The sequence below is a fragment of the Chlamydotis macqueenii genome, chromosome 1 (assembly GCF_036417535.1).
Source record: "Chlamydotis macqueenii isolate bChlMac1 chromosome 1, bChlMac1.mat, whole genome shotgun sequence".
Taxonomy (NCBI): Eukaryota; Metazoa; Chordata; class Aves; order Otidiformes; family Otididae; genus Chlamydotis; species Chlamydotis macqueenii.
In genome coordinates this window covers 121,358,024-121,384,809 of record NC_141556.1, presented here as the reverse complement: position 1 = coordinate 121,384,809, position 26,786 = coordinate 121,358,024, and the positions used below count along the sequence as shown (strand labels likewise).

Genomic DNA, 26,786 nt, shown 5'->3' with positions numbered 1-26,786 from the left:
TTCAGAGCAGGCACTGCAAGTTTTGCTGTACAGCACCCCACCAGAGTGAATAAGAATCCTACACGGCTTGAAGGTGGCATAAGGTACTGCAATAAATCAGTTATATCTTGGCCCCGCGGCTAAACTACAAACGAGGATTTCAACTTGACAGCATGCATAATAAAAGCACATGCAGCACTTAATTTACAGTTGTATGCTATTACTATGGTCTTCAACACTGTCAAAACATATTACATCTAGAAACTTCAATGTGTGAATTTTTTTAAACACATAAGAAAAATGTCACTTTTACAGGACTTTGTTCTGAAGGAAATATTTTCATTTTACACAAGAATTTATACTTTAATTTTACTAGTGCCACTGCTGTGGATAGGTCACTTTTATTTGTCTGAGTAGAGGTTTTTTTGCATTTCTGAGTAGAGTTTTTTTTTGCATTTCTGTGCCTGTCAAGAAAATATGATTTTTTTTTTTTTTTTAAATAGATCAACCATGCAGCTGCTGGACCTGTTAGCACCAGAGATGGAGATGCAGTACTCTCTGCAGGATTCCTGTACGTACACAACTCCAGATAGCATGCTGCTGCTAACAAACATGCAAAAGCCCTTCAGAGTTCCTGTCTCTTACGTACTTTGGCACCTGCCTAATTATACCTTTCAAGTACACCTCTTGCCATATTATCACTTCAATTATCAATTTTAGTTGTCAAGGAATGACTTTGTGTGTGATCTCCTTTGTATCTCCTGAGCAATCTTTTCGCTGCTGGTATCTGCTCCATGGTGCAATCAGAAAGGTAAGAAGCTCAAGGTGTATGAACAGGTGTATCCTATTCACAATGTCACTTCTGTGGTGCCTGAGTCTTCATCAGTTTTGGTTATTTACACAATAAAAAATAGAGAGAGTGCATGCATGCATGCAATAACAACTTCTTCTGTACTTTCAAGTGGCCCCTTGGATAATACGCTCCCATCTCCCACCCCAAAATTTACAAGTTTACCCAAAATACAATGTCCACAAAAAGAGATGGTTTATTGGACTAGAGTAAATGTTGTAATGCTTAGACACTGTATTTATATTAACAATGCTGTTGCAGAGGTACATAAAATGACACATGGATGTTTTTTCTGCCTGTAATTAAGTCTAAGCACAGGAAATAAATGACAAAAATAGCATTTGATGCTTTCCAAGTCACATAGTTTTGATAGACTATAAAAGGTCTTGCATACCCAATAATTTAAGTATAATGTCAACTTTTTGCCTTGCTGAATTAATTTTGTGCTTTTGAGGTCTCTTGAAGCTAAAAAGAACTATAAACTATTAGAGCTTGAGAAGTACAAAGTTGATCGGATTCATCACAAAAATGTAGAGACAACCATTACAAAATACTGTCCTTTAAAAAGGTATGCCACATTAACTTACTTTGACTCAGAGCATGATTGGCAGCTGCAGAGTTGGAATAATACTATGGAAAAAACTATGAAGCAACATCAGACAGGTCAGATCATTTGTTCTTTCCTCTTTTTCTATAGATACATCTCTCCTCACAGTACTATCATGTCTGTGCAGTGAATATCCCAGATGTTACATTTATTTATCCTTTTTTTTTTTGTCTTCTATGTTTATCGGAATTTTCACTATGCAAATATTTTGTGTAATTTAACCCAGCAATGTCGATTGAACTGCATTGACAGTGCTTGATTTTTGTTTGTGAAGTTAGAATCATAGAATGGTTTGGGTTGGAAGGGACCTTTAAAGGTCATCTAGTCCAACCCCCCTGCAAGGAGCAGGGACATCTCCAACCAGATCAGATTGTCTTGAATGAAATTCTAGATACCACTGAAGACAATACACACCACAAAAGTATATTTACAAAACATTCCACCAGTTTCACGGCATAGATGGATTATGCATGAATCCCAAAAAACAATCACAGTACTAAAATTTTAGAAAAAAAACTGTTTGCCATTTCTGCCCTCTCCATTTAGCACTGCGGGCAATAAAATATTTGGACACACAACAGGCTCAATGGATTAACAACCAATAGAAAAAGATCCAGACAATCATTTAAATACATTTCATTAAAGACTGTATGTATTAAAAACACAACCAAACAAAACCAAACCCCAATGTCTCTTGATCCTCTACTTCTCTGTGCACACCAGATCCACCTACCGATTGTTTGCATCTATAGCCTTGGAGGAATACGGCATCTTCAACCTAACGCATTAACAACCATGCACATACAAATGCTTTATATGCATATTCCACAAAAGACCTCTCACCCACACAGTTCAAGATAAACAGTACAACATACTGAACAGTCTTTGTTAAATCCTACTTACCATCATCTTGTAAAAAAAAAAAAAAAAAAAAGCATTATGCTAATATACAGTGAGATTTTTTTTTTAAAATAAATGAACAATTGCTCAAACAACAAGTATTATTAATTTTATCAGATGTATTCTCCAGATTTCTTTACTGATCAGTCAAACAAATACAAACTAAACCAAAACCAAATTAAATGAGAAGAGACCAGAGCAAAATTACTTTCTGGCAGTACCACAAACCACGGACTGTCACAAACTTAGTGCAAGAACTCTCATGGATTAGAACGGAGCAACTGAGACCAACCAGCAATCCACAAGTACACAAGTATATGGAAGAAACTACAGATAAGCTATGAAAGAGCAGTTTCAATCCAGTTGCTTACAGGGAGTGATCTGTCAGAGGACAGTCAGCATCAAATACTGGTAAAAAGTAGTACTGAAGTATGCAAATATGTCACAGAATTTAACTTTGCTGGCTGAAGAAGCCAAATGTTTACCAGTTTTCACAAGACAAGGTAATAAAGCAGGCCTACCCTCTCTCTCCCAGGACCACAGAAGTAACTGGTGGGAAGCTTCACCAATATCTTTGCTATGGCACCAGGTTGTGCTTTGAAGCTGAGCTCTAATATAGAGATCTGCTGCAAAGCCTTTGACTTGCTCGCATAAGCAAAACTTCCAAAGAAAGATTTCAAGTCTTCCAACCGCATCAAAAGTTTTTATTTTCATTTGCTCTCCCCGCCCTCATAGTTCCCTCCCTCAGAATACTTTAGTGGTCTTGCACAGAAGTACACCTCATTCTTTACCAAAGAAGCAAAGAAAAAAACAAAACAGGCACAGTAGTAATAAAATATCCAAATAAAAACTTAATGCAAGGAAATGCTGCAGAAAGAATTCTTCTGGTTTTACATCAAAATAAAAAATAAACTGTCTGGGCTGCAAAATCTTACCCTGTATTGAGAGGCACCAAAGCTTTTACAGAGCAATGTTAGTGTCCTAACTAAAGATGCACTAGATCGATCTAGCTCACCTTAGGACAATCAGAGGTTCATTCACTAAATGAGATCTGAGTTCTGGTAAAATGTGATGACAGCAGCTGCTAAAGAAGAAAACTAGGAGTCTTGTCAGACCTTCAAGGAAAGACAGCAGTGAGGGTGAGGGGGAAGACCTAGAAATAGCAAAGATTTCTCCCGTGCAAGAGCATTATTTCAGTTACAGTACAGAGAAGAAGCCAGCTTGCAATATGACAAGCATGAGCCAGCTTTGGCACTTGTGTTACCGAAGATAATGTGGTGATTGTTTCCAACTCAGCAGGCAACCAGCTGTGAAGGTTTATTTGCAACAGTGACCACTTGAGCAGCTAGGCATTTCTTATCCCAGGGAAAGCTTGCTTCCTGTCTGTAAAGCTACCCGAGTCCAGCTGTTATTAACTAAAGACATGAGGTAATCCCTATTTCCAGAAGAAGAATTAACAGGATGCCAAGGGTGATACAGGAAAAAGAATGGCATAAAATTTTAAAATACATGAGCAAATAGTAGGTTTAAAATCTACATTGTCTTATTCCATTTTAAGCCCTGTCCAATGAATGACAGTTTAATAGCATGAAGTGCAAGTTTTCTCAAACTGGCTCAAAAAAAAAAAAAAAAAAAAAAAAAAAAAAAATCACTGGAAAAATCAATCCCTGAACATTCCTTAACTAAATGAACAACTCTCTCAGGAAAGTCTTGGGCAAAGACTGTACTTTTTGTAGACCAAACCTGAGCAGAGACTGATACTGTTTATTTTCTGTAAATAGACAAAGCAAGTATTTTAAGATACAGCTGAAGTGGTGTCAAAATAGCGATGAGCCAGGTAACAATCAGAATTCTGTATATATAATTAGTATTAACTTAAAAAAATAAGGAAGTTCAAAATACCTCCAGAGAACATTCTAGGTTAGCAAAATGTCCTGTACAAAAGTAGGCCACATTTGTTGATTTAAAAAAAGTCCATAGCAGTTGGTCTCTTGGTTGATACAGTAAGCGGTTTATTTGTTTGAGGCTTTCCTGTTGGGACACCTGTGGGTGACTTCAGCACCCCATGACGAGGTTTCTGTTCAGGATTGAAAGCCACACGGGAAGGTCCTTCTGGGCTCACTAATATACTCTTGTCGGTCTTTTTAAATTCTGTCAAAAAAAAGCAAACAAGTTAAAAGAAATATCACCCCATGGAATAACTGGGCATATCAACTTTAGAATTGCCCAACCCTAGGAGTCTGCCTTAGGCCCTTAACTCCATTATTAAAGATCAGAAGCCTAAGACTTTGGGAGAAAATGGAGAGATGCTGGTGGAAGCACACCTCTTAGCAGAGACCCTTCAAGAATAGGGTCTGCTGCAATCCACACAGAGGCTGTGAATGATTCCCCATGGTTTCACAGACCACCAGAGACTCTCAGAAACATCTGTTCTAGCTGTCCTGAACACCACCACACTTTTGTTTAAAAGCTGGTGATGGGTAAGAAGTGGCTCTGTTATGACTGTTAAGCAGCACTGTTCTAGAGATTCCTGGTTATCCCTTCTGCCAGCAGGTAAGCAATTTTGTTCTCGTTGTGAAGCTGTGTTACATTAAAACACATATCAAAACCTATTACTCTCTGTTTGAACTTGGCCTATAGCACATCTCCAAAAGTAAAAAAAAAAAAAGAAGAGCTAAATGAATACGTGGAATAAACTTTTAGGCTACGTAGCAAGACATTTATTTAACAGCGTAAACAGTCTACTTACACATGGGATCCAGGGGCGAACTGACATTTATCTAGTCATAACCAAGAATATATCAGAGGTAGTCAAGAAAAAAATATGAAACTTTGCTATTATACAGCCTGAGCTCATCAGCATATCAGCACCTTTATCCTGGGAAGCAGAAGTGAACGATGAAGACTGAAATGCACGTTTTTCTCTGAGAGGTGCCCTGCAGAACAGGCAGCTTAGGAAGGGGCGTTTGTCGCTCTGTTGCACTGTTTTCTCTCTCTTAGGCTCCATCTGCAAGTCAGCAATGCAGCACCCTGGAATTGTGCAAGTCTAGCTGTTGGGCCGAATGCTCTAAACTATACCACCTCCTCTGGACAGGAACTTGAGGATGGTTTATAAACTATATACAAATGTTGAGACAAAAAAAGGATCAGAATCATTCTGTTCCAGAGAAGTGAAGAATACAGGTGTGTATGAGCACATACAGCTTCCCCCTTCCTCAGCTACAAGAGAGAGCGTGGAGATACAGATGTACTGGACTCACCAGCAGTCATGTTTTTATTCAAGCCAAACGTGACTTTTTTGGAGCTGGACGACTGCAGCTTGTTCAGCTGTAAAGCAAAATAAAGACATGAAATAAAATAAGATTTCTGAGACAATACTATGAGTTCTCTTATCTGCATCCCATCAAAACCAATGCAAAGCAGCTTACTTCCCTTCCTTTGATTTAGAATGCCCCCACTCCTCTAGCACTGTCCCCTGCTAAGACAGCACTGTTTTTCTAGCCAAAAGCAAACACATTCCACTTGTAGAGAAATCACATACTTTCCCTAACATCACTATGTTAACAACAAACAAGAAGATACTTGTGTATTACATACACTGTCCCCACTGCACTCAGGCCTCAAAAAAGCAAAAATGACTTGCAAAGCTATATGTTAAAACGGTTTAGAAAAGAAGGCAGTCTTTTGAAGCCCTGTACTTTTGCCAGCCTCCACAAATGGGAAGAAATGGAGGCTCAAAGTCCCTTAGCAAGACTGAAAGTCAGTTTATGATTTGGCTTCCTTGCAAAATGAACAGGTTCAGAATGGTGTCCTTCCAACAAGAAGTTATTTTTGAAAGCAAGGGGGAAGGAAGAAGAGATTTTCAAGATGCCTACAACTCATTTTCTGAAACTCTGGAGCCATGTGTGACTGTCTACAAGGAAATGCAGCAGCATTTCCAGTTTTAGCTGCCCATGTTAGGAGACTAACACAAAGTAGAAAAAGACAGCATGAGTGAGGTCATGCCCTTCGCTTGGGCAGGTAGCTTGGGAAGAAACCTGTGCCCAGACTCAGCTGCACAGATCTCACTCAACTGTGAGATCACATTACCTGCTTGGATGCCCTGGTGGAAGAGATGGTGCTTCTGGCTTTCCTGAAGAATACTGGCTTTGGTGAAGTTGATTTTTCAAATTTTACAAAGTCACTTCCTGGTTTTGCTTTCCTTTTCTTTAATGGTGATAATGCAGTGCTGCTTTCCTATAAAGGAGGGAAAGGAAAAAAAATGCTCTCAGTACAAAAACACTGTGGTTAAGAATACCTAGTACAGGGATCAGTGCTCACCACACGAGGCTGCTGTAAATATTGCCATAGCTGAGAGCGCGCTAGTTGGTACTCATATAAGCTAATCTTCATGGTTAACTCTCAGGAGTTAATTTTGCAGTTAGCATGACTGAAAACAGTAGTTTAAGACAGGCTGTGCGCTGCAATAGGAAGGCCATTGCAAAGCAAAGAAGGAAGAACTTGTAATACATTTGCTTGGTCCGTCAGAGTACAAAGAAAGATGTTTTCTTCACGTGCATGAGGCTGCCTTACAGTCAGCCCAGCTCTCCTGCACAAAAGTGCTGTTGGGTTTTTTTCTTGCCTTTAAGCAAAATATCTTCTGTGGTACCTCTGGATGGATAAGACACACAACTAATGAACAAACCTAGCTTTAGGAGAAAAAAAGGTGGAATATGAAGTCTGTGTACCCTCTCAGAAACCCAGCTAGTGTGCATTGCTACTAGTTTTCTGCTTCAAATTCACACTGAGTATTGCCATTTAAAGCAACCTCTCTCTCCAGCACAAGGCAATTCTTAGGAGCTGTAAAGCAGTGCCACTAACAAAGTGCACCACTCCAGAGCTTTCCAATCTGTTGTCTATGGGCCCCAGATATCTGGACTACTGTGAGGGGAAGTTCAGCTATGCTTTACACCAAACTACAGATGCGAAATTCCTAAAGCAGTTCACAACTGTGCTGTGGAAAATGTCCAGGGGATACGGCCTCTTTCGATTTGAAAATCACCTCTGCTTTAAACAAAGTGAAAAAGTGTAAGTCTTCTAGCTTTCTGAATTCTGCAGACAACTGTGACTGAACTTGTCTAGTTTTTCCCCTTCTCCCTCTCCTCCTCCCTCTTGATATTTGAAGCTTAATTCTTTGGAGGTGTGCGTTGTCTTTGAAATCAAGAATCAAAACATGCCCCTCATGATTCTCGGCATAAGAATATTACATAACTAAAACCAGGAAATAAAACAACACGTTATTTCTCAAGCAATGAAAACAAAATTAGCAAAGCCTAATTTCCTCCACGTTTGTGCGTTTCACCTTTACCCTGCCCTCTTCTTTCTTATACCAATACTTCTATTGTCCTCCTGACTCAACGCCCAAATTTCTCTCCTTGTCTGCGTCCCCCTGCTCCCACTGCACACACACATTTAACACAGAGCTACCTGGATTGAGTGAGAAACAGCAAATGCTGTAGTTTCTTTGGAATTACGCATGGGAAAAGCGGCCTGCTAGCCTGTGCACTGACTGGCCAGCCACCAGACAAGTGCTGGGGTCGTGCTGCGGCCTTTCCCTCCCTGGCTACGCTAATTTGTGCCAACAACTGATTTCCACGAAGCTTGCAAGAACTTAATTGTGAACCTACTGTGGGTCTTTGAACCTGCTGGTCAGTTTCAGCAAACTTATAAACGGATATGGGGGTGGCACAATCTTATTTTCTTAGAAATTAAGCTTTTCTGGAGAAAGAAAGATGAGTTATGAAACATGGAACATTTAGGCAACAGGAGACAACACCAACGGTTCCTACTTTTCTCTGCAGTGAGAAAAATGCAGTTTGCATACCGAGGAGAGAGAAATATTTTGGTTCTTCCCTCTCAGTACTTTATAATAAAAAAAAACCAGAAAATGTCAAAGCTATTTTAATACAACTTAAGCAATGTTTCAAAATGCATTTTTTCCTCCCCTGAAGGACTGAGTGGTTGTATGAAGTTCATATACGAGGCTGCACTACTTAACTAATCATACAGTCTTAAACTTAAGTCAAACACAGGTGAGCTGATAGGTCAGTTACACGCACTTTTTAGTGAGAGGAAGATCAAATTATTTTGTATTCTGAATCTCATTTATGCTTTATGAATTTTCTTTCCACCAAAGTGAGACTGTCAGCAAGACTTCCAAGAACATAACTGAACCCCTAAACATGTTAAGGTGAATATACAACCAGGAAATGAGTAGTTAAAATAATTTTAGTGGCAGAAGAAGGAAGAATCCCTACAATCTTAGCCATGCTACCAAAAACATTCAGTGGAAAATGCTTCTTCACTCTCAAATTGCTGAGCAAAATCAACCCTATTATACTTATTGTTAAGAAGAAAAAATGGAAGTGGGAGGTAGAGAGGGGGAAGAAAACCTAGCTTGTTCCCAAACTGTAAGACATAAATTTTTTAAGAAGGCCACAATCAGACCTGCCTAGCAAAAAAAAAATCTCACAGTATTGTCTTTGTAAGAAACTGGACCATTCATAAACGTGATCATACAGCCATTGATGACATTGAAAGTCACAGTGTCATATTCTCTGTTTGCTCTTTCACCAAATACTTTCCCCATACAGTACTAAAAATTTAAGATGGAAAAGTGATCTAGCAAAAGCAGCCACTCTTGGAATTGCTGTAGGCAACTTCACAAGGAGCTTATACTAATCTAAGTGTGTGCTGCTGAAAAAGGGATGCTCCATCTTCCCATTCTCATCCTTTTGCCAAAATACGCCCTTTGTGAACATGCCGTAAGCTCAACCAGAGATCCAGTGCAAAAGAACCATGAACCCAGTGACCAAGGAAAAAAAAAAAAAAAAAAAAAAAAGATAACCCCAAACCCTAACAACTCAAGTTGCAGCTAGATGAGTTCTTCAGCTGAGTAGCTGGCACAGGCTTCAGTGTTGTTGCACAGGAGGGCTTAAGACCATGGCAGTGGCTGTGTGTTTCTGGGGAACTGAGTTCTTTTTGTTGACAATGCACGATGACATCAGCATGCAACCTGCCCATGGAGCCCCACACTCAGAAAGCAAAAGCCAAATTTGAAAACGAGCCTGGCAGCTCAAGAAGAAGGCAGAGAAAATAATGAGATATACATACCTCCTTCCTATTTTTCTTGCATGGAGTCTCCAGAACACCATTGACTTCGATAGAGTTTAGCATCTCTTTCACTTTTCTCTTCTTTTTCAAGGTTGCTGCTTTCTGGCTGGAGACTTTCATCCCTTCCAGACGAACTAGGTTTGTCTTTGTCTTCAATTTGACCTTTTTGGAAGGTGCAGATCTAGAGTCCGCATCTCCTAACAGGGTCCCCAGCAAGCCCTCCTTGTTGGATTTCATGTCAGTTTGCTGCAAAAGGGTATCTCCATTCACCGAGACAGACTCTGCTCTCTGTTTCTTTTTAACAACTTTCGGAGTTAACAGTGTGACAGATGGGCTGACATCCTCTGCCTCACTGGCATTAGTGGATCCATTCTGACACGCTGGTTTTATAGAAACATTTTGCACTTTTGGATTCATTTTCTTCAACTGACTCGTTTTACTCTTTTCTGCGTCAGTCAGACTGTTCTGCGCAGAGATACTGTGATTTTCTCTGGTGTCAGTTGCTACATTTGTGGTCGCATTTGTCTCATTTACTAGCAATTTCTTTTTCTTCCTTTCCTTGTTATTTTCTGGCACCTTTCCCTGACTAAGAACATTAGATCCAGATGTTTCAGCTATTCCCTCTTTACAGTTTCCATCAGCTGTTCCAGAATCAGCACTTGGGCTGTCCCTCCTCTTCCTTTTTTTCCTCTTCTTCTGGGGAACTGATGCTTCTTTTGCACTTGACATCTCTTGTTCATCCTCTAAATCCATCCGAAAAAGAATGCCGTATTACACAGATGTGAAACACAAAGGTATCCCTAATTCCTATATTCTAACAGTCATCCTATTTTAAGACGACTGACACGTTTCTGCTTTCTTACAGTAAAGAGAACTGCTCAATGGAACAATGCAAAAAACTGCTTCCATTTCTGCTTTTGATAGAAATTTTTGAGGTGATGCTTGCCTCAAAATTGGTAACAAAATTCCCACCACTGTCAAAGATACCTTAATTTCACATTTAACCTTCATTGCAACGTGATACAAATCAGCAGATCCTGAACAACAGGTTTGCCTTCTTCAGAAGAGCTTCTATGTCATACTTTGCCAAATGACACAAGTGACAGTGAGTGACAAGAGACTCTCTCTTCCAAAGATTGATCTTGCTTTACCTTTTACTTTTTCCAACTTGTTTTGCTCCCAAGGCTTGACAGCTTTTTTCTTTCGCCTTCCACTGCTGAATTCATCATCGTCTTCATCTGCAGAAACATCTTCGGGAAAATCTTGGGGGAAGATTCCTGTTGAAGAAGAAGGATAAGGTACCTGAAAACTAATAGTTCTATTTCTATTAACAGTTACGCTGTTCACACACAGCATAACTCCCACTGAAAGAAAAGCAACTCCTTGTTCCCCATTCAACCCAAGAGAATCGTACAAGCGATTCCTATTTAAGTAAAAATATTAATCTTTTGTTTAAGGACAAAGTACAACGTTGCTCAAATTGTGAAGGGGATTTGGCCATTTCAAAAATGTGTAATGTGTCTTATAATGCAATTTAAAAAAACCCCACAAACCCTCAAAACATTATTCTTGAAATACACATTAAAAAAAATTAAAAAATTGTGATATATATTGTACGGGAACATTATATATCCTTTAAATGGAAAGAAACTACTGTCCCTGTATGCTGCTCAGTCCTTACCTTCTGCTAAGTCCTGGAACCTGGAGGTGGGGAGGAAGGGAGAGAAGTAAAAACAAAACAGTATTACTGGTTTAGCACCAATAACAACACCAGCAGCATAGTGTCACTCTACTTGTTACAGTTTTGTCAAAATAGAAACAACGTTATTTTGCACAGGAAGTTAAAGAGATTAAAGAGTTCATTCCAGAAAAGATCTGCCTCAGAAATCCAAAAACTCAAAGCAAATCACTGCAAGTACTGAGAAAACAGCAATTTAACACTTCTCCCATATCTGTAAGTTGCACTGCACACAATCTATGTCACGTGGTGCAGTACAAATTCATCCAGTGTAGATACATCTCAGCTAGCTGCAGCTGCCTAGCACCAATGAGGAACGGTAGCACAGGCTTCGGGCACCTCATGCACATTATCCAGGGCTATGAAACAAGCCTGCTGTCATGACACTGTCACCAGGACAAGCGAGGGTGAGGAGAAAGCAAAGTAAAAGTTGTTTAGGACAAGGTGACACATGCAAGGTGTATTTCAACAGAACTCACTTTTTCACCAGCTTGTACAGACGCTTTCTGTTACGGGAAGGTGTGTTTTTCTTGCTCGCCAATGCAAAGAGTTTGTCAGCAACTGCCTTGTAATCAAACTGTTGGAGGAAAGTGTGATACAGCTTTTCTTAGTCAGCTTATTCATGCAAGGTAACCCAATGCAACTCGTTATCAACACTTCAGGTAGCATATACATCCTTTAAACAGCCGCTTCCTTTAAACCCAAAGTATTTTTTCTCTGTTGAAATTCACACATACATACTTTTACAGATGATTGCTTCATTAACAGAACAGTTGAACCCAGTATTCTTTTCTCAGACATTCATAAATAATTCTTACTCAAGAGAGAAGCCAACCAACTTCAAAACTCCCGCAAATATTTAGCTAAGTATCAGATTTAAAGTGTGTCATGTCCTAATTCTTGCTTAAAAGCCACACACATGAAGCATATCTACCTGCGTGTGTGTTTGATTGGTGGACCTGTCAAGAACACTACACTGCACTGGAAGAGGGTCTAAAAAACGCCAAATTGCAACATGTTACCCTCTCTCCTATGTATCACATCAGCCATTACTTTTGTTCTTATTGTCAATGAAACCTAGGCTGATTGCCTCACCACCCACAGCGACTTGGCTTTTGCCACACATTTCTGAACTCCTGAAACAGGAAGGGAGGAGCAGAAAAAAGAAGGTCTGAGGGAGAGGAAAGAATAATTCAGAATTTAGATATGGATTTATTTTCTTACAAACTACTCACAGAGTACACATTACATAAATACCACCTCACATTAAAGCAGGAGATTAAAATTTTGTAACATGTTTTTCTGATTAACACCCTTAACTTCTATATCTTTAGACAGGGATAGGGAAAAAGAAAACAGCGCAGAAGTATCAGTAACAGAGCAAGCAAGCCACAAACCTGAAGAACAGTCCCGATACTGTCATCAGCATCTTCATAAACATCCTCTGTTTTTTCAGAGCTCTGTGCTGATTTTCCTGACAAACGTTTGTCTGCTATTATAAGAAAAAGACTGAATATTAATGTTTAGTTTGTAAAAACCAAGATGGCACACACTACTCTGATAGATGGAAGACAAAGTGCATTTTTCTTCATGCGATCTTGTGAGCCTGGACTGATTTAACTACTTTATGCCAATATTATGCAATACATAACTGTGGCATTATCTGAGCACCTGTTAAAAAATTGCCTCTATACTAGAGTACAACTTGATTGAAAACCTTTCTGCTCAGCTTTTATTTATTTATTTATTTTTAATTTAAACTCCCACAGAATGCCAAAACCTCATCTTCTTCAAAAATGTTACGGACATCCGAGAGCCAAAAGCCAGACTGGGTTATCATCCTAGCACTATTGCAGCAAGCTGATATTGCCTGGTTTTATAGAGACCATGGATTTTTGCAGTTGCTTTAAGTGCATGTGAAGGGAAGAGAGGAAAACACTAATTGTCCTTACAACACCTTGAATATGTGTTTGACTGGTTCAGAGCAGAAATGTATTTTTAAGGAACAGATTTTTAAATCCCAGCAAGTGCTACCAAGGCCATTGAGAACTTCCTCCTCACCTTTGGTTTTAAGTGCTTCTTCATCTTCCTGTTTATCTTCTTCAGACATATCTTCCTCACCATTGTTGCTACCCAGTTCTTTCATTAGGTCCTCGATGGCATAGGGGGACTGATCCACAATGATCTCAAAGATACCAGTGGCTACAGCATGCAGTACACATCGACTGTGTAACAAGAAAGCAGGGATGAGAGCCAAAAGGCAGAAGCATACACACTCTCCCCTCTCACATTAAAAAAAAAAAAAAAAGGGCAATTTGAGGGATATTGAAGGATACAGGGAAAATGGGTAAGAAAGAAGAAAGTGGAAGAGCATCTAGCTCTCCATATGAGGAAAGTGAACCTGTTAGTTTCTAAGCAGCAGTCCTTTAATACAAATAGTGTCCTGCCAATGTTCCCCTCTTAAATTTCACTATGTTTATATACTGCTCTATATTACACTGTAACAACGAAGAATCTAACCAGCTCAGCTGTTCTATGCACATTAAAAAAAAAACAACTAGACAAAACCAACTAGCAGAGGTTGACATAGTTCTTATAAATTCATTAAAATTATCTATAGCTTTGATAAACACATTATCTTAAAATGTTTGTGCCCATCATTAGTAAAATATCCTTCTTTCTCTACATTCTGAAGTTACACTATGACTCTTCTTCAATCCATTTACTACTATGTGGAGTGGTATATGCAGAACTTCTTAATTCTTTAAAAATATTTATTGCTTCATTAAACTTACTCCTTTGATTTGGCAGCAATTTTGCAGAAAGGTTCAATGAACTTGAGATTCTGGTCTGCTGTAAGCTGTATGATGAGAAAGAAAAAAATAATTAGTACAGTAAATATTGTAGGTGTACACTCAAATTCCTTGAACATTTGGTGTAGGGGGATCTTCTTTAAGAAGTTAAGTCAAAGTCTTTCAGCATAGTGTCCAATTCCAACTGACAGGAGCATCCAGTAACTTTTTGTTAGCACTGCTACCACTAACTTCCAAATATTCCCTGAAATCATTATAAAAATGTTGACTACTTTGCCAACTTTAAGCTACTGAGTACAGAAATATAACAAAGCTTCTTATTTTAGATATGGAAACACAAGGCAGAAAAAAACTGAAATAATTTTGTGCTCTTTCAGAAATAAGGTTTGTAGCAGCCGTGAATAATATCTGGGTTTCTCTTAACCGGACCGCTTGGACCAAAACACTGTCAGTAGTACTAAGTTAAAAATCCTTCCCTAAATTCAATTTATGAACATCAGTTGTGATTTCAAATAGCCTAGGGGATTAATTCCCAATGCTTCCTGTGAGCGGCTTAGCCATGGAATGAGGGTTTTGTGATCATGGAGCTGCAGAAATTGTTTGGGCTCCAAGTGCAGGCACTTCTCTTCTGCAGATATCTTCTCTCTCACACTCCACAATCCAGAACCACAAAAGCTGCAGGCAGGATTGCTTTCAGTACTGACTGCGAAGAATACAAATGGAAAATTCCTAACAGCTTTATCCATTGCTAGGAGATGTATCAGACGCCATAAACAAGAGGAGGTAAGTGAGCAGAAGCCTGGAATGAAGTATGGGGCAGTGGGCAGCTCACCCTAGCAGAGTAACAGGAGATAAAATCTGTGTAAGAAGTTCAACAGCGACAGCTGCAGCAACAGGCTTTCGGTTGCTACAGAACTCTGCAGCGCTGTAACATCAACCAAAATGCAACCGAAACAGCAATACACAGCAGAGAAAGACAGATGCCATCAGCAAAATGAACAGCTGGATGTAGAGGGTAAACTGCTCAAGGTACAGGCAACAAGGTTGGAAGTGGACAATAAGCAAGTATTAGACAACTTTGAAAACTCATTTTCTTCCTCTATTTAGGTGTTAGACAATCAGCCAAGAGTAGGCTTTATGTCTGTTTTTGCAAAATCAAAGACTGGCAAACACAAGGGAGAAGATGTTAAGTCCTTTCTGTTGAAACAAATAAATGAGAATGGTCCAACTTTTCTATTGGTATTTCGAACCAGTACACCAGTACTCAGGAACTTGAGAGAAACTACTATAGTCTCACTGTCTTTACCAAGCTATGAATAAAAGTAAAAGCATAAGTTGTAATAAGTCACCTTCTTCACACTTATTCAATGTTGCTATGTTACATTTAAAACTGTTAAGACATACATAATATAAAAATGATATTTCTTCTAAAGTGCTGCATGCTACAGTTAACATTAATCAGGAAGAAAATTACAGCGTATTTTCTAACCTCCTTTGCACCAACTTTAGCCAATTCATCCAGGTAGATATCAATGAAATGTAACTTTATCCCAGTGGGAGCATTGCTGTCTGGGTCCATAACTTCCTTCATTAGTAGCTGCAGGATTAGTTCACTTAGACTGAAAAGCAAAACAAGAGGGGGGGGGGGGGGAAACAAACCCAAAAAACCAAACAAGATATTAATATTCAATTGCTCATGTTCCATTTGCTTTGAAAACAAACTCTAGTCATTCATAGTTCTACCAGTTCTTTAAGATGGCTGTCCAACGCTCGTAAGAAATAAATCCAGTGATCAATTTCACATCTTAAAGCAAACTTTTAAAAAAAATCCATCCATAATCAGAAGCCCTTACAGTCTGCAGTTTGCTACAGTGAAAATCACAGTTTTAAAATTCACACCTTAACTTGGACTGAAGTTTATTATGCCATATGATTGACGGGTAGGAGAAGGGATTCTGCCCTAATTTTGTAGACAAATACTGCTGGAGTGACATGGCTCAAAGAGACACGCTGGCATTCCTGCATCTCAGCAGAACCCGGGACTTCCCCCCTCTCCCCAGGCCTATCCTTGCTACCTTTCAGGAAAGTGAAGCTTTGTATATTCCATGCTTTCCCCGCCCCGGTGTTCTGTGAGACCTCCTGCCATTTTGCCCAGAACAAATGGTTCCAGTTCCAAAGAGAATTTATATCATTCCAAAACCATAAAGATTATTTCAGTTTTACTTTAATACACCTTTCTTCAAAAGCATTTTGAAAGAAAAGAGAAATGGAAGAAATGGTAGGCAGCTTCTAGGCACTACCTAGGAGGGAAAGGCAGCTCTCTCACTCTGCAAAAAAAAGCAATCATGATCTCTTCCCACACTGCCTCATCTTGTGGTGACGGGCCTCCAGAACATCCTTCCAGTGAAGCTGGAAAAAGGGAGGCCAAAGCCCTAAGAAACCTCAGAGGTTTGGGTGATCATGTCTCTGGAACGTGTGTGAGGAAGAAGGGCTTCGGCTTTATCAAACCTCCTCTCACATTTTCTGTTCCTGTCAAGGAACATTTTCAACTCTTCAACCTGTAGGCATTTACCCAATGTAAAATTAAGGTAGAACAGAGGGGATGTGGTGTACTTTAGCCTTGCATTCCTTTCTTTTTCCACAAAAACATGCCTCTATGCATTCCACATGTGATATTCCATTGATAACTCTCCTGGCTAAATCAGTCAGATATAGCACATTCCATTATAAATTCGGTGCCCTTAGATTTCACAACTGCTTGGAATACCACACGACAAGCTCCTATGTTCAGGTTTTGCAAAAGCATACAGGAATTGCTTTCTCAAATCTCTTTCTGTGAAACACGCACTAAACATATTAGGTGAATATGAGAGTTATCGATTGCAGCGTGTATTTAACTTAACGAAGCATAACACCTAACTTTGTTTCTAAACTACATATCATAAGTGATCTGGAGAACAAATAAGCCTTAGTGTTAGGACTTCATGACAGCGCCATCTATGGAGAAAAAAGATCTATTAAATGAAAATATATTTGATAAAGGTAAAAAAGGTAAATTGGGCAACTTCTTTATGATTGCCATGGTTTAACTCTGTCAGCAACTCATGGTTTAACTTAGTCAGCAACTAAGCACCACACAGCTGCTCACCCACTCGCCTCCAGTGAGACGGAGAGGAGAAATGCAAAGAAAGGAACACTCATGGGTTGAGATAAAGACAATTTACTAGGACAGAAAAGGAAGAGATGATGATGATAATAATAATAAAATATATAAAATGAACGATGCATAATTTCTCACCACCGATGACCCTGATACAGCCTGTCCCAAGCAGCAATCTCAGAACAGAACTGAGAGTGATCTCAGAATGATCCCGAGCAGCGATCTCTGAACAGCAATTTCCAGATTTCTGACCACTGTCCAACTCCCACTTACAAACTGAGCAAAACATCTACAGTATGGAATACTTCCTTTGGCCAGTCTGGCCAGCTTCCTGTACCTGCACATCAGCAAAACCTGGGAAGCTGGAAAAAGTCCATCGCCTCTTAGCAACACCTAATAACATCAGTGTACTATCAACTTCTTCACATACCAAATCCCACACTAAATCCAAAACACAGCAGCTACTTGGAAGAAAATTAGCTCCATCCCAGCCAAAACCAGGACAATGATGACATTACTTTCAAAAATCTGCTTACCTTTCGTCCCATTCATTTCTTTTCAACACTTCAAAGGATTGCCTCAGAATCTTACGCATTAGCTGCAAAGTACAAAATTTGTCATACATGTTGTTCACAAAAACTGATAAAGGAGTTACTGTGCCTGTAATATGAATAGACTCCTTCGTAAACCTCTTTGCAGTACAAGGTGGAAAGCTTCCTCATATGAGCATTTAGGCAGACTTGTCTGTCATGTGAAGCAACAGAAGGACGCTGCGAAGCTCAAACGACAATAAACTATTTTCACATCCTAAGCCAAGAAAAACCCATGACCATTTCTACTATACAGCTTTCTCTTGCTCCATCACCCCGATTTCTTCATTAAGTGCTGCCAAATCTAAAAAAAACCTCACATAGCTTAAACTGGAGACAGCAATACGGGACAGATGATAATGATAATAATTTAATTTACTTGAAACTTGCCCTAATATACAGCCATATGTAAAATAGCTACATCAAACTGGCTCAAAACACTTCACTTAGTGAAATACCTGGTTTCCGCTAACAATGAGAGACAAAAAACAGCAGTGAAGTGCCTGCAATTAACTTTTTTCAAAGATGATGATTAACATGATTTTGTTCTTTACAAAGGCAGGTCTCTCACAGATTTTACTATTTGTTTTAATGTAATGTTTCCTATAGAAAGAATTCTGATAGTTGAATGTACCATAGTGGATACTTTAGTGGCGGAAAGTTGGGGTTCTAGTGACAACTACTTTACACAGAGTCATAAAAAAAGTCTTTAAGCAGTCTGATCTAAATAAGTGATGTTGATGCAGTGTTCTCTGAGACAGTATTTACACTCGTATAGAAATGAGAAACATCGCTATGTTATAAGGGAAGGCAAACAAGAAAGCACTTGCAGCATGACCTAAACTGTAATGACTTTTAGATTTGCAGGGGTGAGTGAAAGCCTTTAAAACAAGCATCTCTTGCAGTGCGTCAAGAAGCTAGTCACTTGTCATCTCTTACAATATAAATAAATGCATGTGCAGACAAAGGTGCCTTGCAGCACACCACCACCACATCTTTTCATGCAGAAAAGCCCTACAAGAGAGTTAGTCTTACCATATAGTACTTATCAAGACGCAGATTGTCTATCCCATTCCATTCACGGTTCATAGTTCGCCAAAATGCCTGAATGAACAGATGCCCTGTAAGACAGTAAACAAATGTCCGTGTCTGGCACAATGGTTTGTTTTCCTACCCTAAAAGAATCTCAAGAAATCACTTCAACATAAGAAAGGACTGCATTTCTCTAGGGATTTGCCTAGTGACTGGGACAGAGCCATGGGGAGACATGCTTGGGATGTGTACAAGGACTTCAGAAGAACACAAGAAAAGGCACACAGCTACTTTTAAAGACCAGTGTAATTTCAGGGACAAGTTTGTATATATTTAGTGGTTTATGCACACAAGTTAGAGCATTGCTTGCTCACTTCTACCTATGCAAGTTTTGGCATTGACTGAGCACTCTATTTCAAGTGCACTTTGAATACTAAGGGTTCAACAGCTGTCATAGTTTAGCCCTGCTCAGGACCAAGCTACACAGTCTCTCACTCGCTCACTCTCCCCACCCTCCAGTGGGACAGGGAGGAGAATCGGTAAAGAAAAGAAGGAAAAAATTCGTGGGTTGAGATTAAAAAAAAAGTTTCAGAGAATAACAGAAGAAAACAAAACAGAGATTGAAAACAAACAAACAAAACTAATAACAGAAGATACTGGAGCACATAATTCGCAGTGCAATAGCTCATGGTGGATCCTGATGCCCAGCTTCCTCCCGAGTAGCAGGAGGCTCCCCTCAGCACCCTCCTCACTTCTATACTGAGCATGATGTCACATGGGATGGGCTAATTTGGGTAAACTATCCTAGCTGTTGGCTAGTTAGTAAACTGTCCCAGCCGTGTCTTCCAGCCACAGGTGCCACCCAGCTCAGGTGAATGTTAACTCCATCCTAGCCAGAGCCAGTACAACAGCTCACAGAACGAGGTTGGTTTAGAGTAGGAAATACACAGAACAAATATGTCTATGCAGAATGGCAAAGTAAGGGGACAAGTCTGCTTTGCTACCCGCCCTGCAAAGTCTCACCTATATCACACTGGAGATTCAAGTCTTCCCCTGCAATAACCAAAACCAAACTGCATCTCATGCTTCCCTCAATGCAATCACACACAATAACTGGACAAAAAGCAAAGGCAAAAAAACCCAAAAAAACAAAGCAGCACCCCTGTCTGGCTAACTCTGTTCTGGCACTGTGATAGTGACCTCAAAACCACCAAAGATCAAAGTACCTTACAAAGTGTTACATAATAAAATAATACTTACGAGCCTTTGTATTCTGAAAAACATGGATAAGCTGTGAGATATTGTCTGCAAGTTCCTCCTAAAAGTAAAGAAGTATAGTTAGTATAGCATGTTTCAGGGCTTGGCGTCCTCACTAAAGACACAATCAGAAAACAGCAAGAAGTATGAATATCATGAAATACCCCTCAAAATTAAAAATATTCTCTTAACAGCTGCTTTAGGACTGCAGTTATCCTTCCACTGCGATTGGGTCAGTTGTAAAACAAGACTCAAGGGTATCAAGCCCTGTTCATTTCATCAGATCTCTGCACAAATCATCCTCTTGACAGCAGATAAAATTAAATAAGGAGGAGAAAAATCCCATTTATTTTAATTAACATACGATGTAAAACTTTAGGGGTACTGTTTTCATAGAGCTTAATTGTAGGTGGAGCTCTCTGTGCTACGTGTGAGATAAACCTTGTTCTTGCAAACAGACAAGCAATTTGAAAACTGTTTAAGTGAGGTTACTAAGATCTGGTACTCCAAAAGTGGTACCTTTTGAAAGAAGGGAGACAAGCTGGTAGTAGTTGACAAAAGCGAGTAGTAGAGACAAAGTTGGTAGTAGAAGTGCTACTGAACTAACAAAAGAAAGTTTGAAACTTTGAAATAAGGCTAACTAAAGGTTGTAGGTATGTTCTAGTTGCAGTTAAGGGCAACCTGCTGTTACTGCTTGAGTTCCACCAAATCAATGCACCTCATAATGGTGTGTATTTCAGTTCTGGGTTTGGAAGGTAAGCAGCTACACCTGCCGTTCAGGGGGGGAAGCCATTTAGGCTTCTGTTCATGGGGTGAGGATCACTGAGTTAGTCATGTCTCCGGCACATGCCACATAAAAGCAGCCGAGGAAGGGGGGAGGAAAAAAAAAAAAAAGTGAGCAAAACTCACTAAGGTCACTTTCACTATTTCAAACTAGTATGTCTCTATAGTATATTTCAGAAGAGACACACTCAAGCAAATACAAAACCAGTTACTATACCTGTAGCAGAGGTTTATCTTGCATCCACATACAATAGAACAGCCCCTTCCATATTTTTAGCAGTTCTTCCTCGCTGAAGCCACCTATGGTACAGAAGAAGTCTGAATGAAAATGAAAAATCCCACATTTCCACCAAAATGTTTTTCATGCAGTTCCCTCTCTTCCCTGCTTTCTTCTTTATTTTTATTATATTCTCTTGGGCAAATGTTGGTTCTCACTGTAAGCCCACTAATTGGAAGGCAACTTGGCGCAGTTCAGTGATTCTGTGACAGCAAACTTCTATCTTGTACCAAAGTAACAAAGATTTCAAAGAAATCGCAGATGAGATGAATACGAAGACAATTCTGATAAATGCATATTGGTGCATAGTTTTAGCACCAGCTCTGAGAGATACTTTTAATGAGGGCATCATATCTAATTTTAAAACAGAGGTGATGTGCAAATCCTCAAACATAACTGCCAAGGCTTTTGGTTTTTTTTTTTTTTTGTTTGTTTGTTTAATGAAGCCTCACTTTACCAATAGTTTTGTTTCTTACTAGGGACTTATTTTGATAGAATAAGCTTCTAGGAGTCAACAAATTCATTGTGATATTAAAATGCATAATCAAAGAGTCTGAGCAACCATAATGAAAATACTTTCCTTACAGTTAATCTTAAGCTACAGTATCATCTGAATTTTAACAGCAAAGAATATTTTCACTATTAACAGTACAAAGTTCACATTCTAGTCAAAATCACACATTACAGTAGTATTACGCTGAAAACAAAATTTTACTATCAGTAATAGTTGTTCAAGAATGTTTTAAAAACCGAATTATTCACGACATCAATTTTTAGGAAGGAAAATTATAATGGCATACTGTTACAAGGTAGATACAACAACCTACTACAGCTATCTTCAAACTATGGCCTATTAAGTATTCTCAAGTAATTTCAAGAAAAATTACATTAAAAAGGTAATTGTCATCTGCAAGCTGAAATTTGCTGTCACTTTTGGAAAATTTTCAGGGGTCTGCCAATCGAAAAGCCTGAGACCCAGTGCTAGGTTTAAATTAAGTATCTCCTCCTTTGGACCAAGTCATTTGAAAGTAATTATCACTACTGCATCATTCTCCACTCAGATGAAAAACTGTAAACATGTTAGTTAAATTGTCTACAGTTATGCTTGGTCAAAAGGAAAGGAGGTAGAGCTGAGTGAAGGAAATATGCAAAATACTACGTAGGAAGCAATATGTCTAGTAATATTATGCATTAACTATAAATTAAACTTATATTTGGCAGTAATATTAAGATTAAATATGAAACAATTTTATTCACTGATTTAATATTAATTGAAATATTAAAATCAATAATATTGCTTAACGGAATTATACACTATGCACGTAGCAGTAAGAAGCAGGCTTAACCTTACAGCAGCACTAACTCTACAGAGGCATTCGACACCAGGCTTATGTCCTGGGCATGTCAGCTGCTGCCTATACAGGTGGCCCAGTTCTTCCCTGTCTAGGGAAGACAGTCTTCCACGGGGTTGCTTTTTAAAGTGTCCTAGGCAGTCCTTTGCCTGTTTGACAAAGGACCTTGATCAAAAGGCTGGAGAGCCAGTTTCTTATCCTAGTCACTCAGAAAGTAGTTCTTTACCTTAAAGCTACCTCGAGAAGGAAGCCTGGGTTGGTAATGTTACAATCACTCGCTGAAGACATGCTACTTTAATGCAAGGCTTGTTAGCATTTCTGTTTGGGAGTTATGCTGTTTTGACATTGCTATCATTAAAATTGCTGCAATTTTTCATATTCTAGATAATCTCCAAGAACCAGATGCCCAAGGACACATTTCTGTGGAAATTACATAAAACCCCTCCAGATCTGGGCCCAAGAAAGTGCAGCTCTGTCAGATAGGAAAACACCCAGCAATCTTTCCTCTTTTATTAGAAGTTATTTTTATTTACTATTCTTTCACCAATTCATTTACTAATGTCTCTATAAAGATATCCTCCTATTATCAGCCCAGTACAGCATGCTCTTCTTCTCTTTCAGGGTAGCTAACAAGAAAAAAAAAAAAAAAAGGCCCACTTCCAAGGAATAATGTGCTCATCCAAGCTCATTTGCATGCACGACTTCAGTAGTTCAGTGCCTTCTGCAGAGTTTAACTTCTTGTTGAAAACTAAGAGCTCTAGCTCTCTGCAGAAGTTTCCCCAGCATGACCCATGATTCAGCCGTAGCACAGGCCATGCTGAGCAGTCCCACCTGCCTACGAAACATTTGACATTGAGGTGAACGTCTGGCGAACTTCATCACCCCTTTCAAAAGTGAGCATGCTCTCAACTGTTGAAGTTAGGGCATCAAGCTGGGTTATCCAACGTGGGAGCCTCAGCTCTCTCAGAATGCCGGATGGATACAAGACTGCTAATAAAGAAATAACTTTAAGAAAACCTCGCTCCTGAACATAACGCTTTCTCTCCAAGTCCAAAGAAGTTAAACTTTGTTTTAATATTACTAGCTTGAATAGTACTAACAGTCAGTACATCTACCAGCTCTGGAAACTAGTCACCCTTGTTTCCTACTTATTTGCATTTCATGGTGAGCTGGCTTTACCGAGCAAAAAGGTTCACACCCCAGCCGACAATTTCCCTTGCTTAACCTGCAACTTTTTCCCCCAGTTAGGGCACTCCTGTCCATCTAGCAGGCTACCTCCACAAACCTAAAGGCATCTGCATCTTGCAAAGAGACACACAGAGCGCTACTGAACAGAGAAGCCACGTCCAGCTCACGAAGCCTCAGAATTAAAAATAGCTGGAGGCTCAGAAACCACTTGGGAGGAATACAGTGTACACTCAAGTGCTCTTACTAGTCCTCACGCAACCCCTAGATCTACGGTAACTGTCCAAAATGGAACAATGGGCTGTTCGGCTCCCTAGCCTGACCCTGTAAGGCTCTTCCCTCTGTCAATTTGGGTTAATGAGTCAAATACTACTTGGAAAGGGAAGAAACGATACCTATTCCCCAGAGCCTTTTCAAGGAATTATCTCAGATTCAACCAGCATTCCAGTTTAGCTCTTGGGGTGCCAGGTCTAGGCTGGTTTCCTCAAAGTCAAAGGAGCGTGTACCTCAGTACCACTTTCCCAAACGTGGGAGGAAGTGCTCTGCAAATGCCCATGACCAGTTTCCCCTCCCATGTTGTGTACAGCTTGCAACACAGTGTGCTGGAAAAAGCAGTTCAGAAACATCACAGAATCTCTTGGACATCTCTGCATCGTCCTCCATATCACTCCACCAGGAAGCTTTCCTGAACTGGATCTTCGCATTCACGCAACACTGCAACTGACCCTGTAAGCCTCCTATAACCTGTGTCCATGAGAAGAGGGTGCACAGGAGGCACCTTCAGCCTCAAGTTACAGCAGGGGAGGTTTAGATTGAATATTAGGAAACGCTTCACTGAAAGAGTCGTCAGGCACTGGAACAGGCTGTCAAAGGAAGTGGTGGAGTCACCATCCCTGGAGGTGTTCAAAAAACGTGTAGACGTGGCACTTTGGGATATGGTTTAGTGGACATGGTGGTGTTAAGTTGATGGTTGGACTTGATGATCTTGGAGGTCTCTTCCAACCTTGAAGATTCTATGATTCTATGACTGGCACGGCTGGACACAAGCTGTCTCCAAGGACACCACTGAAGTGCCCATGCACTGGACTCTTGGTTCTAAGGTGCCAATACACAGCTTAAAATAGGATAATAAAACTTATTGGAAATAAGTTTTTTGATAGCATGAATGTGGAGGTAACAGGTAACCCAGACCATCTGAACAGGTAACAGAGAATTGACCTCAATTATACAAGTGCTGAAACACTCCTGAGCTTCCCTCAGTTCCCTCCGATGCTCCCGAACATCAGTCACAGAAAGAGGCAGCTGCCACCTCACCAGGCAGCACAGCAGAAAATAAAACTATATGCTCTGTATACCGGGGTGGGATCAGTCTGGGTCAGCTCGGTGCCTTTACATCCTGTTCCTGGGAATGAGCGTCTGAGCTACACCACTCCAATCCCCACAGCGTTAATGCTGCCAGCAAGACCCACTTCCGAGCCAAGCTAAGTCTCCCCAAGTCCTCCAACCCTCTGGGCCATTGCTGTGCCCTGGTCTGCCCGCGGCCACTGCCAGGAAGCTTCATGGGCAAGTATCCGAAAGGTCCTTTGTTCTGCTAAGGGCTGCTGGCATCATAGAATAGTTTGACCTGGAAGAGACCTTTAAAGTTCATCCCGTCCAATCCCCCTGCAAGGAGCAGGGACATCTCCAACCAGATCAGGTTGCTCAGAGCCCCGTCCAACCTGGCCTTGAATGTTTCCAGGGATGGGGCATCCACCACCTCTCTGGGCAACCTGTGCCAGTGTTCTACCACTTTCATCATAAAAATTTCTTCCTTATGTCTAGTCTGAATCTACCTCCTTCTATTTTAAAACCATTAATCCTTGTCCTATCACAACAGGCCCTGGTAAAAAGTCTGTCCCTGTCTTTCCTGTAGGCCCCCTTTAGGTACTGGAGAGCTGCTATAAGGTCTCCCCAGAGCCTCCTCTTCTGCAGGCGGAGCAGCTCCAACTCTCTCAGCCTGTCCTCATAGGAGAGGTGCTCCAGCCCTCTGATCATCTTTGTGGCTTCCTCTGGACCTTCTCCAACTGGTCCATGTCCTTCTTGTGTTGGGGGCTCCAGAACTGGACACAGTACTCCAGGTGGGGTCTCACCAGGGCAGAGCAGAGGGGGAGAATCACCTCCCTCGACCTGCTGGCCACGCTTCTCTTGATGCAGCCCAGGATGCGGTTGGCCTTGTGGGCCGCAAGGGCGCATTGCCTGCTCATGCTGAGCTTCTCGTCCACCAGCACTCCCAAGTCCTTCTCCTCAGGGCTGCTCTCAATCCATTTTCCACCCAGCCTGTGTTTGTGCCTGGGAATTGCCCCGAGCCATGTGCAGGACCTTGCATTTGGCCTGGTTGAACCTCATGAGGTTTGCGCTGGCCCCCATATGCGTAAAAGTAAAAAATTAAAACCAACGAGAAAATAATTAAAGAAAAGAAAAAAAAAAAAACAAAAACAAGAGACCCTGAAGACCCCACCGGTGGTGGTCCCGTGGGGCCGGACCGGCCCGGGGAACAGCAGCCGAGCCGCGGCTCCCCGCCACGCGTGCTGCCCCGCCCCCGCCAGCCGGGGCTGCCGCCGTCCCGCACCGCACCGCACCGCACCGCACCGCGCCGCTGACGGCCCCGGCCCAGGTGCTCCTCCCAGCCCAATCCCCACCCCCCGCGCCGCGGACCCCCCTCGGCCCCACCGCCCCCGGGCCGGGCCACCCCGCCGTGCCGTGCCGTGCCGTGCCGTGCCGTGCCGGGCCCTACCGGTGGGGCGCTGTGTCCGGACGCTGATGTAGCTCCGCAGCTTCTTCAGGGCGCGGTCGCGGATGCGCTTCTCGTTGGCGGCCAGCCGCTGCGCGAACTGGATCTCGGGCTGCTGCACGCCGGCGGGACCCATGGCCTCCGCCTTTCCCGGCCGCGCCGCGCAGAGCCCGTCGCCGCTTGATGCCGTCACCCCCGGCCCCTGCCTTTGTCGTCACAACGGTGAGGCAACCGGGAGAGGGAAGCGGGGGAGAGGCCCCGCCCGCTGGGGGGGAGGGGCTACCGCGAGGGGCGGGGCTACCGCGAGGGGCGGGGCCAGCGGCGCGGCGTGATGCCAGGGG

At 41.1% G+C, this 26,786-nt stretch overlaps 1 protein-coding gene across 3 annotated transcripts; it reads right to left on the bottom strand.

The window, feature by feature from the left end:
- Positions 1 to 1,002: 1,002 nt before the first annotated feature.
- RRP1B (ribosomal RNA processing 1B) lies at positions 1,003 to 26,618 on the bottom strand. 3 transcript variants are annotated; one of them, XM_086765987.1, is made up of 16 exons: positions 26,449 to 26,618; positions 21,079 to 21,161; positions 20,082 to 20,139; positions 18,825 to 18,910; positions 17,736 to 17,797; positions 15,529 to 15,658; positions 14,022 to 14,086; positions 13,288 to 13,451; positions 12,624 to 12,718; positions 11,706 to 11,803; positions 11,170 to 11,189; positions 10,640 to 10,765; positions 9,489 to 10,231; positions 6,426 to 6,572; positions 5,597 to 5,663; positions 1,003 to 4,487 (listed from the first exon to the last, which is right to left on the bottom strand). In XM_086765987.1, the coding sequence occupies exons 1-16, from the start codon at positions 26,579 to 26,581 to the stop codon at positions 4,300 to 4,302; spliced, it is 2,265 nt and encodes a 754-aa protein (XP_086622113.1). In that variant the 5' UTR covers positions 26,582 to 26,618; the 3' UTR covers positions 1,003 to 4,299. The 3 variants fall into 3 exon arrangements, with proteins under 3 accessions (XP_086622113.1, XP_086622121.1, XP_086622128.1); XM_086765995.1 differs by having other exon boundaries at positions 12,624 to 12,715; XM_086766002.1 differs by lacking the exon at positions 26,449 to 26,618 and adding an exon at positions 22,490 to 22,603.
- Between the last annotated feature and the right edge of the window lie 168 nt (positions 26,619 to 26,786).

Excerpts from the sequence above, each read along its gene's own strand:
- RRP1B (XM_086765987.1), bottom strand. The coding sequence starts at position 26,581 with ATGGGTCCCGCCGGCGTGCAGCAGCCCGAGATCCAGTTCGCGCAGCGG. Across the intron at positions 20,140-21,078 it reads AAGATAAACCTCTGCTACAG|GAGGAACTTGCAGACAATAT; the intron begins GTATAGTAACTG and ends CTTTACTTTTAG. Across the intron at positions 10,232-10,639 it reads CAAGTTGGAAAAAGTAAAAG|AGGATGAACAAGAGATGTCA; the intron begins GTAAAGCAAGAT and ends GGATGGATTTAG.